Source organism: Macaca fascicularis, chromosome 2 (genome assembly GCF_037993035.2).
Source record: "Macaca fascicularis isolate 582-1 chromosome 2, T2T-MFA8v1.1".
NCBI lineage: Eukaryota > Metazoa > Chordata > Mammalia > Primates > Cercopithecidae > Macaca > Macaca fascicularis.
Genome location: NC_088376.1, coordinates 81264471 through 81277508, shown reverse-complemented (window position 1 = coordinate 81277508; position 13038 = coordinate 81264471). Strand labels below are relative to the sequence as shown.

The 13038-nt window shown below is 44.0% G+C and overlaps 1 protein-coding gene and 1 non-coding gene across 3 annotated transcripts; one reads left to right on the top strand and one right to left on the bottom strand.

Moving 5' to 3' along the window:
- Positions 1-36: 36 nt before the first annotated feature.
- TRNAV-AAC (transfer RNA valine (anticodon AAC)) lies at positions 37-109 on the bottom strand. The gene has a single exon. It is a non-coding gene; the product is annotated as a tRNA-Val (tRNA).
- A 1052-nt stretch (positions 110-1161) lies between these two features.
- On the top strand, positions 1162-4659 carry ACTRT3 (actin related protein T3). Of its 2 annotated transcripts, none has more exons than XM_005546332.5 (2): positions 1162-1582; positions 2733-4659. In XM_005546332.5, the coding sequence occupies exons 1-2, from the start codon at positions 1194-1196 to the stop codon at positions 3649-3651; spliced, it is 1308 nt and encodes a 435-aa protein (XP_005546389.3). In that variant the 5' UTR covers positions 1162-1193; the 3' UTR covers positions 3652-4659. The 2 variants fall into 2 exon arrangements, with proteins under 2 accessions (XP_005546389.3, XP_073887475.1); XM_074031374.1 differs by lacking the exon at positions 1162-1582 and adding an exon at positions 1885-2564.
- Positions 4660-13038: the final 8379 nt, after the last annotated feature.

The following is a 13038-nucleotide window of genomic DNA, read 5'->3' as shown; positions in this document are numbered from 1 at the left end:
CTTTCTTTCAAGCAAAGAAAAGAACGTCTGTCGTGCTGTTTCCGCCCGGTTTCGAACCGGGGACCTTTCGCGTGTTAGGCGAACGTGATAACCACTACACTACGGAAACCCCGCTGCACAGTTTTTGTTGTGGAGTCCTTGATATATATATGTGTCAATTCGCAATTCCAAGTGAAAAATCTATGCCCAATTGATGGAGCGAAACCGTTTCAAAAGCTTGAATCTGCATGCACTTTCTTCCAAAGCGCCTGGGTACCGCGGTAGAAACCAGGCACTCCCGAGTTGCCCTTCCTTTGGGTGCACTTTTTTTTTTTTTTTTTTTTTTGCCTCCTGGGAAAGAAGGTTTTATTATACATCCTTTCCGCAGGTTCAGCTGCTCAGACTCCGGGGCGAAGCAGGCAACTTTCGTTATTTAGCCGCGAAAAAGCCATCCTTTCAGCTGCTGGTGGAAGGACGTGTAAAATTACTTTTGAATTTCCTCCTTTTGCTTTTGAAGACCAAGCAGAGGTTCTAAATTGACTGCTTATTTTAAAATTCTCTACAGGGTATGCAGAATCAGACACCAAGATGCGTTTATTGACATGCAATGTACTTTTAAATTTTTCCAAACTTGAATTTCCTATGACCTGAGAAACTTCACTTTTCCTCCAAAAAGGCGGGCACGTCCTTCAGTCTAAAAATCAAGAGTAGGGAATGAGGCTTGCAGATTACACCAGAAGGATATAATTCGAATTAATATAATTCGAGGAACTACTATTTTAATTGCGTATATTTTGCTTGGAAATCACAGGAAGAAACACAACAAAGCATTGCCCAGTGTACAGAAAAAATAACAAACGTACTTAAAACTCATTTAAATTCTAGCATTTTTCTCCTTATTTTAGAAGTTTAACGTTTCAGAAGCAGACACTGCCTCCCTTCCTGCGACAACTTTCCCCTTTTAAGTCTCATTTTTCCCCAGTTTCAAGGGCGAATTCTAGAACTCCCCGGAACCGCCACCAGTTAAGCAGAATTCAGTGGCTTTGGAAAATAAAACTGCTTTTATAGCTCTTCTGGGTATTTGAGAAATGCACTTGTTAAGTGTTAGAGTTGAATCTTTTGATGGGAAAGTCGGGTTTTCCTGATACTAGGATTCCGGGATTCCAGGGGTTGGGGTGGCCCAGTTCCTGCGAGAAGCAATAGCGGGCGGTGACATGAGGAGCACAGTACGTCCAGCGACTCCTTGCGCCTGGGGGCCTCCCGAACCCCCGCCTGCGCCCCAGGACTCGAGCCTCACTGGGCCGTGCCGGGGCCTCTGTGACGCGGCGTTTCAGGCAGTCGGCCCCGGCAGAGCCCGCAGCCAGAGCGGCCCAGAGACAGGAGGCGGCGGCGGCAGCGGCGGCATGAACCACTGCCAGCTTCCGGTGGTGATCGACAACGGCTCCGGAGTGATCAAGGCGGGCCTGGCTGGGAGCAGGGAGCCCCAGTTTATCTACCCGAACATCATCGGCCGCGCCAAGGGCCAGAGCCGCGCGGCGCCGGGCGGGTTAGAACTCTGCGTGGGTGACCAAGCTCAGGACTGGAGGAGCTCGCTGTCCATCAGGTACCTCCTTCTCCCAGCAAGACTGGTGGGGCTGGGGAGGTTGTAGGGGAGTGGGGCTGGGGAGGTTGTGTGGGGTGGGGCTGGGGAGGCTGGGGAGGTGGGACTGGGGAGGTTGTGTGGGGTGGGACTGGGGAGGTTGTGGGGGGCAGGGCTGGGGGGTTGGGGGACGGGGCTGGGGAGGTTGCGGTGGGCGGGGCTGGGGAGGTTGCGGGGGCGGGGCTGGGGAGGTTGCGGGGGGCGGGGCTGGGGAGGTTGGGGGTGGGGCTGGGGTTGGGTTGGCTGGGGGCGGGGGCACTGGGGGTGTTGGGGTGGGGCAGGGAAGAACCCCAAAGGAGGTGCGCAATGGGGACAGAAAGGATAAGAAAGCAGGGAGCAGGAAAACCCCAGCCAGCTGGAGTTACTACAAACGCGCGGGCCACAAATCTCCATGGGTACCACACATCTAAAAAATTGAACATTTTGCTCTCTGTGGCTATCAAATGCATTCAAACGTATAAAGTTATCCAACGAATTCATTTAAGAATATTAACTCGGCCGGGCGCGGTGGCTCAAGCCTGTAATCCCAGCACTTTGGGAGGCCGAGATGGGCGGATCACGAGGTCAGGAGATCGAGACCATCCTGGCTAACCAGGTGAAACCCCGTCTCTACTAAGAAAACACAACGGGTGAGGTGGTGGGTGCCTGTAGTCCCAGCTACTCGGGAGGCTGAGGCAGGAGAATGGCGTGAACCTGGGAGGCGGAGCTTACAGTGAGCTGAGATCAAGCCACTGCACTCCAGCCTGGGTGACAGAGTGAGACTCCGTCTCCAAAACAAACAAACAAACAAACAAAAAAGAATATTAACTCATGGTTCCTTTTGTCACTTGGGTTATTCTCTTCAATTGACATTTAAACTATACTATAATGTGGACATTTCCCAATTTTTTAAAAGTCACAAACTTCCAAAGGAGAGAGAAAATAGAAAGCAACAAAAATTGCAGAGGTAAGTAGCTGTGCTAATTTTTGCTGACATTTACCTTCTGTGAGAGGCTGTGGCAGTTATTGCCCATAAAGAGATATTGGTAATAAACACGGGGAATTAACTGAGGGTCAAAGACAATAGAACTAGAAAAATAAAAAGCTGTCATTGATCTTAGTGCTCTCCCTACAGTTACCCAGTGGAGCGTGGTCTCATTACTTCATGGGATGACATGGAGATCATGTGGAAGCATATCTATGACTATAACCTAAAGCTGAAGCCGTGTGATGGCCCAGTCTTGATTACTGAGCCAGCCCTGAACCCACTGGCCAACCGGCAACAGATCGTGGAAGTGTTTTTTGAGCATCTGGGTGTTCCTGCCTTCTATATGTCCATCCAGGCTGTGCTGGCTCTCTTTGCTGCTGGCTTCACTACTGGTCTTGTGCTGGATTCAGGTGCTGGGGTTACCCAGAGTGTGCCCATCTTTGAGGGTTACTGTCTGCCTCATGGTGTGCAGCAATTGGATCTGGCGGGCCTTGACCTCACCAACTACCTCATGGTGCTAATGAAGAACCATGGTATCATGTTGCTTAGTGCTTCGGACAGAAAGATTGTTGAAGACATCAAGGAGACCTTTTGTTATGTGGCAATGAACTACGAAGAGGAAATGGCCAAGAAACCTGATTGTCTAGAGAAAGTTTACCAACTACCTGATGGGCAGGTCGTCCGGCTCCATGACCAGCTCTTTTCTTGTCCAGAGGCCCTCTTCTCTCCATGTTGTATGAACCTTGAGGCCCCTGGCATTGATAAGATATGCCTTAGCAGCATAATGAAATGTGATACAGGCCTGAGGAATTCCTTCTTTTCCAATATTATCCTTGCCGGGGGATCAACCTCTTTCCCTGGTTTAGACAAGCGGCTAGTTAAGGATATAGCAAAGATGGCTCCTGCCAACACCGCTGTGCAAGTTATAGCTCCCCCAGAAAGGAAAATATCAGTGTGGATGGGAGGTTCTATTCTTGCATCCTTGTCTGCCTTCCAGGACATGTGGATCACTGCTGCAGAATTTAAAGAAGTTGGACCCAACATAGTACACCAAAGATGCTTCTGAAATACAGATAAAATGGTTAGAAGAAAATGTTTTGAGTATATGTGACAGAAACTTTGGATATTATGTGTTTCTGGGAGATGAGAAAATACTTCAACGATTGGGATGCCAATATTTCTGTCGTATTTCTATAATGGGCTTGGGGATAATAATGATGAAGCTCAAGAACAGATGTCTATTGAGTAGAACCAAGTTAAAATAATGTTTCCCATAGTGTTTTTTCTATAAGTTGATGTTGGTGAGCTTATGATGTTGGTGAGCTCTCTTCCCTTGGAAGAGAGCATTTGTAGTACAATATGCTATGTGCCAAATGAGTGATAAGATTTAAGCTTATTGAAGTTTAGGGAAAGAAGGTTGCTGTGGTGAGGAAAGAGACTCCATAGCACAGGTACACCATCATGGAAGGGGTGGCATTGGGATGGAGGGCAGATATCCAGGCAAGCATACTAAAAGGAACAAGTTGCTAAAGATGAGAATGAACAAAGCATATTCAGGGCATGTTTAATAGACTGATTTTGTTTTTAAAATTTTTATTTATGGATGTATTTATTCATTTAGTTTTAGAGGCAGAGTCTTGCCCTGTCTCCCAGCCTGGAGTGCAGTAGTGCAATCATGGCTCACTGCAGCCTCCGACTCCTGGGTTCTGCCCTCAGTCTCCCAAGTACCTGAATCCACAGGTGTGCACCACCACGCCTAGCTTAGACTGATTTTGTTCAAGTGAAGAGCTCATATAGAGAAGAGCAAGCGCTATGACTAGCAAGGTTAAGTGAAGGCCAGGGACTGAAAGGCTTTAAATGCTAAATATCCAATATGCAAAGGAGAGAAATTAAAGATTTAAAAGCAGGAGCCATAAGGAAACTATGTTATGATGAATGTGGTGATAGTTTGGAGAATAAATTGAACAGGGAAGGCCCTGGAGATTTGGTGACCAGTTAGAAAGTTACTAGTCCAGATATAAAGTGCCAAGTCTTGTACTCAAGATTATAAGCAATAGGAATTTAAAAAAAGAAATTATGAAAACTGACAAGATGTAGTGCCTACTTAGATATGAAGGGGAAAGAAGGGTTTGAGATAATGTGGGATGCTAAGAGAATGGTGGTGGTGTTGACATATAACTCAAAGCATTTAGCATCTACTCTATGTAAGGTACTGTGCTAAGTGCAATAGTGCTAAAAACAGGAGTCAGATTCTGTCCTTAAAAAACTTTACAACCTGGCAGATGCTATGAAGGAAAAAGGGGATTGGAGAGAGAGAAGGAGGGAGAAAGATGGAAAGAGAGACATTTTACTTTTCTTTCAGATCGAGGACAGACAGCGACAACTCCACGGAGTTTATCCAACTGAACACGAGTAAAACTTTTAAGATCATCCTGTCATTTATATGTAAAACTGCACTATACTGGCCATTCTAAAAATTCGCGGCCGGGTGCGGTGGCTCACATCTGTAATCCCAGCACTTTGGGAGGCCAAAGCGGGTGGATCGCTTGAGCCCTGCAGTTCGAGACCAGCCTGGGCAACATGGTGAAACCCCGTCTCTACTAAAAACACAAAAACTAGCCAGATGTGGTGGCAGGTGCCTGTAATCCCAGCTACTCAGGAGGCTGAGGCACGAGAATCGCTTGAACCCGGGAGGCGGAGGTTGCAGTGAGCCAACATCACGCCACTGCACTCCAGCCTGGGCGAAAGAGCAAGATACCGTCTCAAAAAAAAAAAAAAAAAAAAAAAAAAAAAAAAAAAAATCGTTACAGTTTATGGTGGATTACTCCCCTCTTTTTTACCTCATCAAGACACAGCACTACTTTAAAGCAAAGTCAATGATTGAAACGCCTTCCTTTCCTAATAAAAGGGAGATCCAGTCCTTAAGATTAATAATGTAGTAGTTACACTTGATTAAAGCCATCCTCTGCTCAAGGAGGGGCTGGAGAAGGCATTCTAAGGAGAAGGGGGCCGGGTAGGAACTCCGACGCATCCCACTGAGCCGAGACAAGATTCTGCTTAGTGCTGCCTGGGAATCTATTTTCACAAAGTTCTCCAAAAAATGTAATGATCAAAACTAGGAATCAGTATTCTGTGTCCTGGGCCCTAAAATCTTCCTGTGAATTCCATTTTTAAGGTAGTCGAGGTGAACCGCGTCTGGTCCGCAGAGTATAGAAAAAAGGCCCTCTGATACCTCAAGTTAGTTTCACCTTTAAAGAAGGTCGGAAGTAAAGACGCAAAGCCTTTTTCGGAAGTGCGGGAGGTCACCGTCTTTCCTCATGGCCGGAAATGGAACTTTAATTTCCCGTTCCCCGCCCGCTGCCAGAGTGACTATCACGAGAGCCGCGAGAATAAGCTTGGCCAATCCGCGCGGTCGGCGGCCGCTCCCTTTATAAGCGGAGTCGCCCGGCAGTGCTCTGGGTTGCGGAGGGTGGGCCTGGGAGAGGTGGCGGCCATTTTTTGTCTAACCCTAACTGAGAAGGGCGTAGGCGCCGCGCTTTTGCTCCCCGCGCGCTGTTTTTCTCGCTGACTTTCAGCGGGCGGAAAAGCCTCGGCCTACCGCCTTCCACCGTTCATTCTGGAGCAAACAAAAAATGTCAGCTGCTGGCCCGTTCGCCCCTCCCGGGGACCTGCGGCGGGTCGCCTGCCCAGCCCCCGAACCCCGCCTGGAGGCCGCGGTCGGCCCGGGGCTTCTCCGGAGGCGCCCATTGTCGCCGCGAAGAGTTGGGCTCTGTCAGCCGCGGGTCTCTCGGGGGTGAGGGCGAGGTACAGGCCTTTCAGGCCGCAGGAAGAGGAACGGAGCGGAGTCCCCGCGCGCGGCGCGCTTCCCTGAGCTGTGGGACGTGCACCCAGGACTCGGCTCACACATGCAGTTCGCTTTCCTGCTGGTGGGGGGACGCCGATCGTGCCCATCCGTCACCCCTCGCCGGCAGTGGGGGCTTGTGAATCCCTAAATCTGACTGACTGGGCCAGTGTGCTGCAAATTGTCAGGAGACGTGAAGGCATCTCCAAAGTTGGCCAAAATGAATGGGCAGTGAGCCGGGGTTGCCTGGGGCCGTTCCTGCGTGGGTTCTCCGGTCTTCGGCTTTTTGTTGCCTTTTATGGTTGTATTACAACTTAGTTCCTGCTCTGCAGGTTTTATTGAGGTTTTTGCTTCTCCCAAAGTAGATCTCGACCAGTGCCCCCAATCGGGTGTGGGAGAGCAGTGATTTTTTTTTTTTTTTTTTGAGAGATCATTAAGTATTTAATGAATATTTAACTAGAAGATCTAAACGAAAATTCAAGTTGTGTTCCTTTAGTGGTCATCGGTTTATGCCGAAGGTTACAAATTTCTTCTTTGAAAAATTAGACCTTGGCGGTGACCTTGAGCAGTAGGATATAAATAACCCCCACAAGCTTAGCGTTTCAATAACGGGAACACTAGGCATAATGAAAGACGGAAAAGAAATTACAGAAAAATGTATTCCACCCCCCCCCCCAACAGCCGGCAGTCTCCCACAAGAATTGGCTCTTGATTTCCTTTAAGAAAATAAGCCGATGGCCCACTGCCCACTCATCACGACAAGGTAATTCCGTCCCAAATCCATACCTTCAATTCCTTAGGACCCGTCTTCTGGGGGTAGTTGCCAAGAGAGATAGCAGACAGGGATGTGTATATAAAGGCCCACCTTTAGGGTGATAGCCTGAATCCTGATGATTGAAAGGGTCCGTAGTTAAGACCATGTCAGTAAATTTATGAACGTGTATATTTACAGCTTTTTAACCTATTACCTAAAGTAGGTCCCCTGGAATTGTCTAGCAGATACATTTCTTAGTACTATTAGAATTAAGAAATGTATAAGAACCTCGAGTCCACTGTTGCTGGTAATGTTCTCTAACTAAGGAAAAATACTTTTCCAATCAGAATAGTTTTGTGGAAAGTAAGGAATGAAATTCTAGTTACGATTTTGCCAAGAACTTGTCTGGAGTCTTGAGGAAGTAGCTCAGCTTCAGTAAGCCTCACTTTACTCAAGGTGATCTGAGATCCCTTTTTCTTCAATTTGTTTGTTTTGAGACGGAGTCCCACTCTGACACCCAGAGTATCGCAGTGGCCCCATCTTCGCTCACTGCAACCTCCACCTGCTGAGTTCCTAGCGATTTTCTCTCAGCCTCCTGAGTAGCCGGGATTACAGGCACACACACCACCATACCCGGCTAATTTTTTGTAGTTTAAAGTTGGGCAGGCAGGAGTTGGGCAGGCTGGTCTCGAACTCCTGACCTCAGGTGATCCGCCTGCTTCAGCCTCCCAAAGTGTTGGGATTACAGGCGTGAGCCACCGTTCCGGGACTGAGATACCTTTTTCAAGACGGCAGGGATTCCTTGAACTACAGAGAAATGCATGTCTTTTGTTCTTACTCCATCTAGTGGTACTTTTGCTTCTCCACATTTACAACATTTGTCGTGGTGCAGGGCCTTGAAGCAAGAATGGCAACAGACTGGGAATATTTTTCTTTCATTTTTAAAAAGAAAATAGTGATTTAATACATTCAATTTAAAAATAAGTGCATAGTTGTTTTCTAGCTCATATTTGAAGTCCTCCCTGTGACATGTCTATTATAAACAGTCCAAAGGACGATTCTTCTTAGTATTATAAACATTCAATATATTTTTTCTTTTTGGTAAAATGATTAAGTTTTGTAATTCTGGAGTAAAGATGGTCAGTCATCCTGGATGACCATACAGGTCATCCAGTGAGATAATTTATGTTAAAATTTTCTGTACATCATAATTATGGCAAAAGTGACTTCTTACTGCCATAGATTTGAGTGACCCTAGTAGATGAAGAAACTGCTGCTGAGAGGGGTTTTATTTACTTGCCTAAGTTATTTACTTGCATAAGTTAATTTTTTTGCGGAGTTGTGACCAGAAGCCAGGCTTCCCAACTTCTAGTCCAGTGTCCTGTTCACTGTATTGCACCCTAACGCTTTGTTGGTTAACCTGGGACAGATGGCTAGCATTAACTCCATCACTTTCTGGTTTAAAATAAAATAACCTCCTTAATGGTTGTAACCTTGGTTTCCACTCCACATCCACTCCCGCCCCAACACTCTTCGATGTGATTTTGTGCTGTGTGTGTTTCACTTTTTTACAAGTACAGTTGATTCTAGTTATTTGCAGTAGTTACATTCTGTGAAGCCTCTGTGAACACTGTGTCAATACTGAACCATTGCTCCCAGAGGAGTTACAGGATTAGGTTTCTGGGAACATTCGGTCACAACATTTTTGTCAAACAATCAGTACATAATCTTGTGTGTGTTTCTGTTAAAGACATCCTAAAGTATGTTGTTAATTCATTAGCATTGAACTCATATTCAACAACACTATCACTTAGGCCTGAATGAAGCCTAGCTAACACAAGTATTTTTTTTCTGTAAGACATATCACAGCTTTTTTGTGCTTAGGAACGCTAGACAGCACTTAAGCACTATGATTGGGGGTCATTTTAAACAGCACAATGACCAACTAAAAGCACAAAAATGTGAAAAACTTGCCATTAAATAGACCAGAAATAGGACACTTGTTTATAGTGTCCTTTTCGGACTACAGAGGCAGAACTGGGAACCTGTGTGTTGGGGAAATCAAACTTCAGGGCTCTGCACATGCCCATGAATGACTGTGAAAGCACTGCAGGTATTGCTTTTGAGATTATAAACAATTTTGGTGACTAGGTGAATCCACAAATACAGAATCTACGAATATTGAGGGTTGACTATACTTCAAGGTCTATGTGACACCTGTATCTGAGAGAGACTATAGGTGTCCACATGGCTCCTGAGGTACTTAGGGCTTGTTTCATGCCTTTTATATGATTTAAACCAGTGATTCTCAAAGGGGTATAGTGAGAGAAAGGGTATATGAAGTTTGCAAATGATGATACTTGTTCTTTTTATTTTCAGTTACTTAGGTTGCATTTCACATAAAGAAAGATGTGAGAATTTTATGCTTATGAAGGAAGTGTTAGCTCTAAAGTACTGAGAAACGTGCTTTTTCTTTTGTCCTTCAGAATGAGGGGCTTCCTTTGTAAGGTCCGGGGTTGGTTATGGGTTTTGATTCTGAGGATGACATTGAGTTTTAATTCAGCTTGTCCTGATTCTGCAGTCAAAAATTCCATGTTAGCCTGGCTCAAGACTTAAGAGACAAATAGATAACACAGGCACAAGCGTGTGTACACATGCACCCACCCTCATACATAGTGTAAAGAAGGAGTGGTTTTAAACTAAGATGAGAATGAAGTGACGAAAGGTAACTGTCATTCCTTCCATGTTCATTCTTTTAAGGTAATAATGTGTGATGGAAGTAAAAACAGCAAAAATACCCAATAATTAAGCCAGGATTTGCAAATTTAAATGTCTGCAGTGGACAGAAAGGAAACAAAGGAGTGAATCACACCAGGAATAAGAAAATAGAGACTATAGAGATGGTGGGGAGAATGAGCGTCCCTTTTTAAGGAGGCAGCAGTCTTACAGAAATTGAGCCTAAAATTGTCAATATTGCCAAGAGAAGACAAAAATCAGATTTTTATGTCAGCACCACTGATTATAGAATGTTGGTAACTAAATTGAAATCAAATTTAAGTATTATATAAGTGCATAGTAAATAATTTGGCTGGCCTTTGTTCCTGAACCCTGGGAAGTAGCCTCTAAACCCTTAGAATTCACCAAGAATGGTGGGAATGTCTTTTCATGGTAGACCCGTTGGACTAGACCCAACAGTTTACACTAACGAGATGATTCATGATTGGGGGTTGGTCAGTCATGTGATTAGAGTGTTGGGGCTTTGGGCCCCGTGATACTAGCCCAACCTCTTGAGAGACTTGGAGCCACATGTCTGAGCCGTGTGACTAGTGATTCATCCAATCATGCCTGTAATGAAGCCTCAGTAAAAACTCTGGACACACTGAAGCTTGGATGAATGTCTGTGGTTGGCAGTACTCAGTGTGCTAGGAGGAAAGTGTGTCCCTGAGAACATGAGGAGAGGGACCATGGAGCCTTCTTTTTGGGACACTCCCAGACCTCACTCTATGTGTCTCTCCCTTTGGCTGGTTTTGATTTGAATCCTTTTGCTATAATAAAACCATAATAATAACTGTAATAAACATCCTTTTGCTATAATAAAACTGTAATAAAACCGAAATAATGCTTTCCTGAATTCTGTAAGTCATTCTACTGAATTATGAAACTTGAAGGGGTAGTGGGAACCCCTCAATTTGTAGTCAGCTTGTCAGATGTAAGGATGGCCTGGGGACCTCCTAGCTTAGATTGTTGATAGCTGAAGTCATTGCAATGGGCCAGTCAAAAAACCTTTTGAGATAAAATCTGGTGCATTATAGGCTATTAATTTGTGACCTTTGGCCTAGGCAAATTTGAGCATTCCTGAATGCTTTCCCTAGAAGGGTGAGGGTTTGGACCATCCTACCAGTTTAAGGCCTACTCAAAATAAATGTATTTGAGAGGAGTTTACACTGTTGGTATCTTTTATAGGTTTCTGGGAATATCACTAAAGAGAAGTTTCAAAATTAAATTTTAGTAACATTCTGAAAGTAGAAATGCTACTCCTTCACATATAGGGGTTAGGGTATTTCTTCCAGTGGTTCTGCCCGAGGGGTGGGCCTGTCTTTCATGTCCATTCTGTCAGTCTTTATGGGATGTGAAGAGGGTTCCACCATCACTCAGTGGAAATGAGGCAATTTTTCCCATATTTGTCCTTTACTCTGGTTTATATCTCCCCTCCTAGGTAGGTATCAAAGTATATATGGTCTTCATTTGTGTTGTCTCAAATTCTCATTTCTTCCTTGATATACAAAGGAAACAGGAAGACATGGAAATAAGGGTATTATTGTGGTCCTGTACTTTTACCCTGTTCTAACCTAGCTAAGGGAATCTAGCATAAGTCACCCAACTTTACATTCCACATGTGTCAACGAGATGTACTAATACTTCCCTTAAAGGGTGGTTGTGGGGAGAATATATGAGTAATGTGTATGACAGCAACTGGTACTATTAACGAGAGGAGAAGCCTGTCTTACTCTTCGCAAGTAATGATTTTACAGTGCTCTGATGGGTATGTTGTAGTGACTTCAGCAGGAAGTGGTTTTGACTTGGGTATATAGTTAAGAGATATATGGAGAAGAGTGGAAGTGCTAATGGTTTGTGAATTTTTAAAATAACACCAATTATGAACTTGATGCACACCTGCAGCTAGAATCTTTCTCTAGATGATGTTTGACTATCTTTTTTTTTGTCTTGGGGCCCTAGGTTTTCACTTTGGTGATATTTATGTGTGTACTATGGCTGTCTAGATAAGTGTTAAAAGGCATAATTATAGTTATTAAAAACAATTTAAGGAAAACAGAAAAATGCAAAAATGAAATACAAATACTGAATGTTTTGTATGATCAATGAGGATATTATAACTAAAATGAAAAACATTATACATATGAGTAGCAAAAACAGTTATATTCCCCACAATCTTTTTAAAAAATGCGAGCAGTTTGCTAAAGTGAACTGGGTGACTTATTTTCAACGTTGGAAGAAAAAATTAAAGCTACATTTGAACTGTAATGGCACCAAGGAGTTCAACTTGACCTCATATGCCAGATTATAATCATCTTTCAAGTGTACAAACAAGGAAGCATAGTTATCAAAGAATGAGAAATACATTTGTTCAAAGACCATTTACTGCTTTAACAAGAGGTGAAAGCTTGCCAGAAATGTATAAACACCTAACCCCGTGCTATTCACAGGCTTAACATGTTCAAAGACTTGGGGGCAGGGGGTGGGGGGCAATTTAAAAATATCTTTGAAGTTGTGGGTATTCATCATCATATCTAATAATGCTTACTTTCTAGAGCCCCTCTCCAAGAAGGGCAAAGCAATTTATCTGACTTATTTTCATGACATCCTTGTGAGATAAGGCAACCACTATTATCTCCCTTTTGCAAATGGAGAAACTGAAACGTTGGGAGGTAAAATCACTTGAAGAAGGTTAGTAGCAGGCCCAAGAATGTAAACATGCACGTTTAAGCTTTTAACTGCTATTTTACTTTACAGAAAACTAAACAAACAAAAAAAATTTTTTTAAATCACATTCATTCTCTTTTTAAGTTAAAGGAAAATTAATCATCTATCAACTTTTCCTTGGTAAGGAAAACTGTTTAAATGGCCTTTCACAATAACTAGAATCTTATTATACTGGAATGAATGAACTACTTGCAAAGTTGTGATGTTCATTTAACAAACACTAAATACGTAGTCTGCAACATGTTGTATTGTTCATGAATGTTGAGACTTCAAAGGTGAAATATATTCCTCACCCTTAAAGGTCTTCCTGGAGAGAGAGGAGTCTATAAGCAAATTATATGGTGCTGTCTCAGGTT

What these genes read in the sequence shown, in the direction of transcription:
- ACTRT3 (XM_005546332.5), top strand. Translation starts at nt 1,194, where the DNA reads ATGAGGAGCACAGTACGTCCAGCGACTCCTTGCGCCTGGGGGCCTCCC. An exon ending in AGGAGCTCGCTGTCCATCAG is followed by an intron (nt 1,583 to 2,732) that starts GTACCTCCTTCT and finishes CTCTCCCTACAG; the next exon opens with TTACCCAGTGGAGCGTGGTC.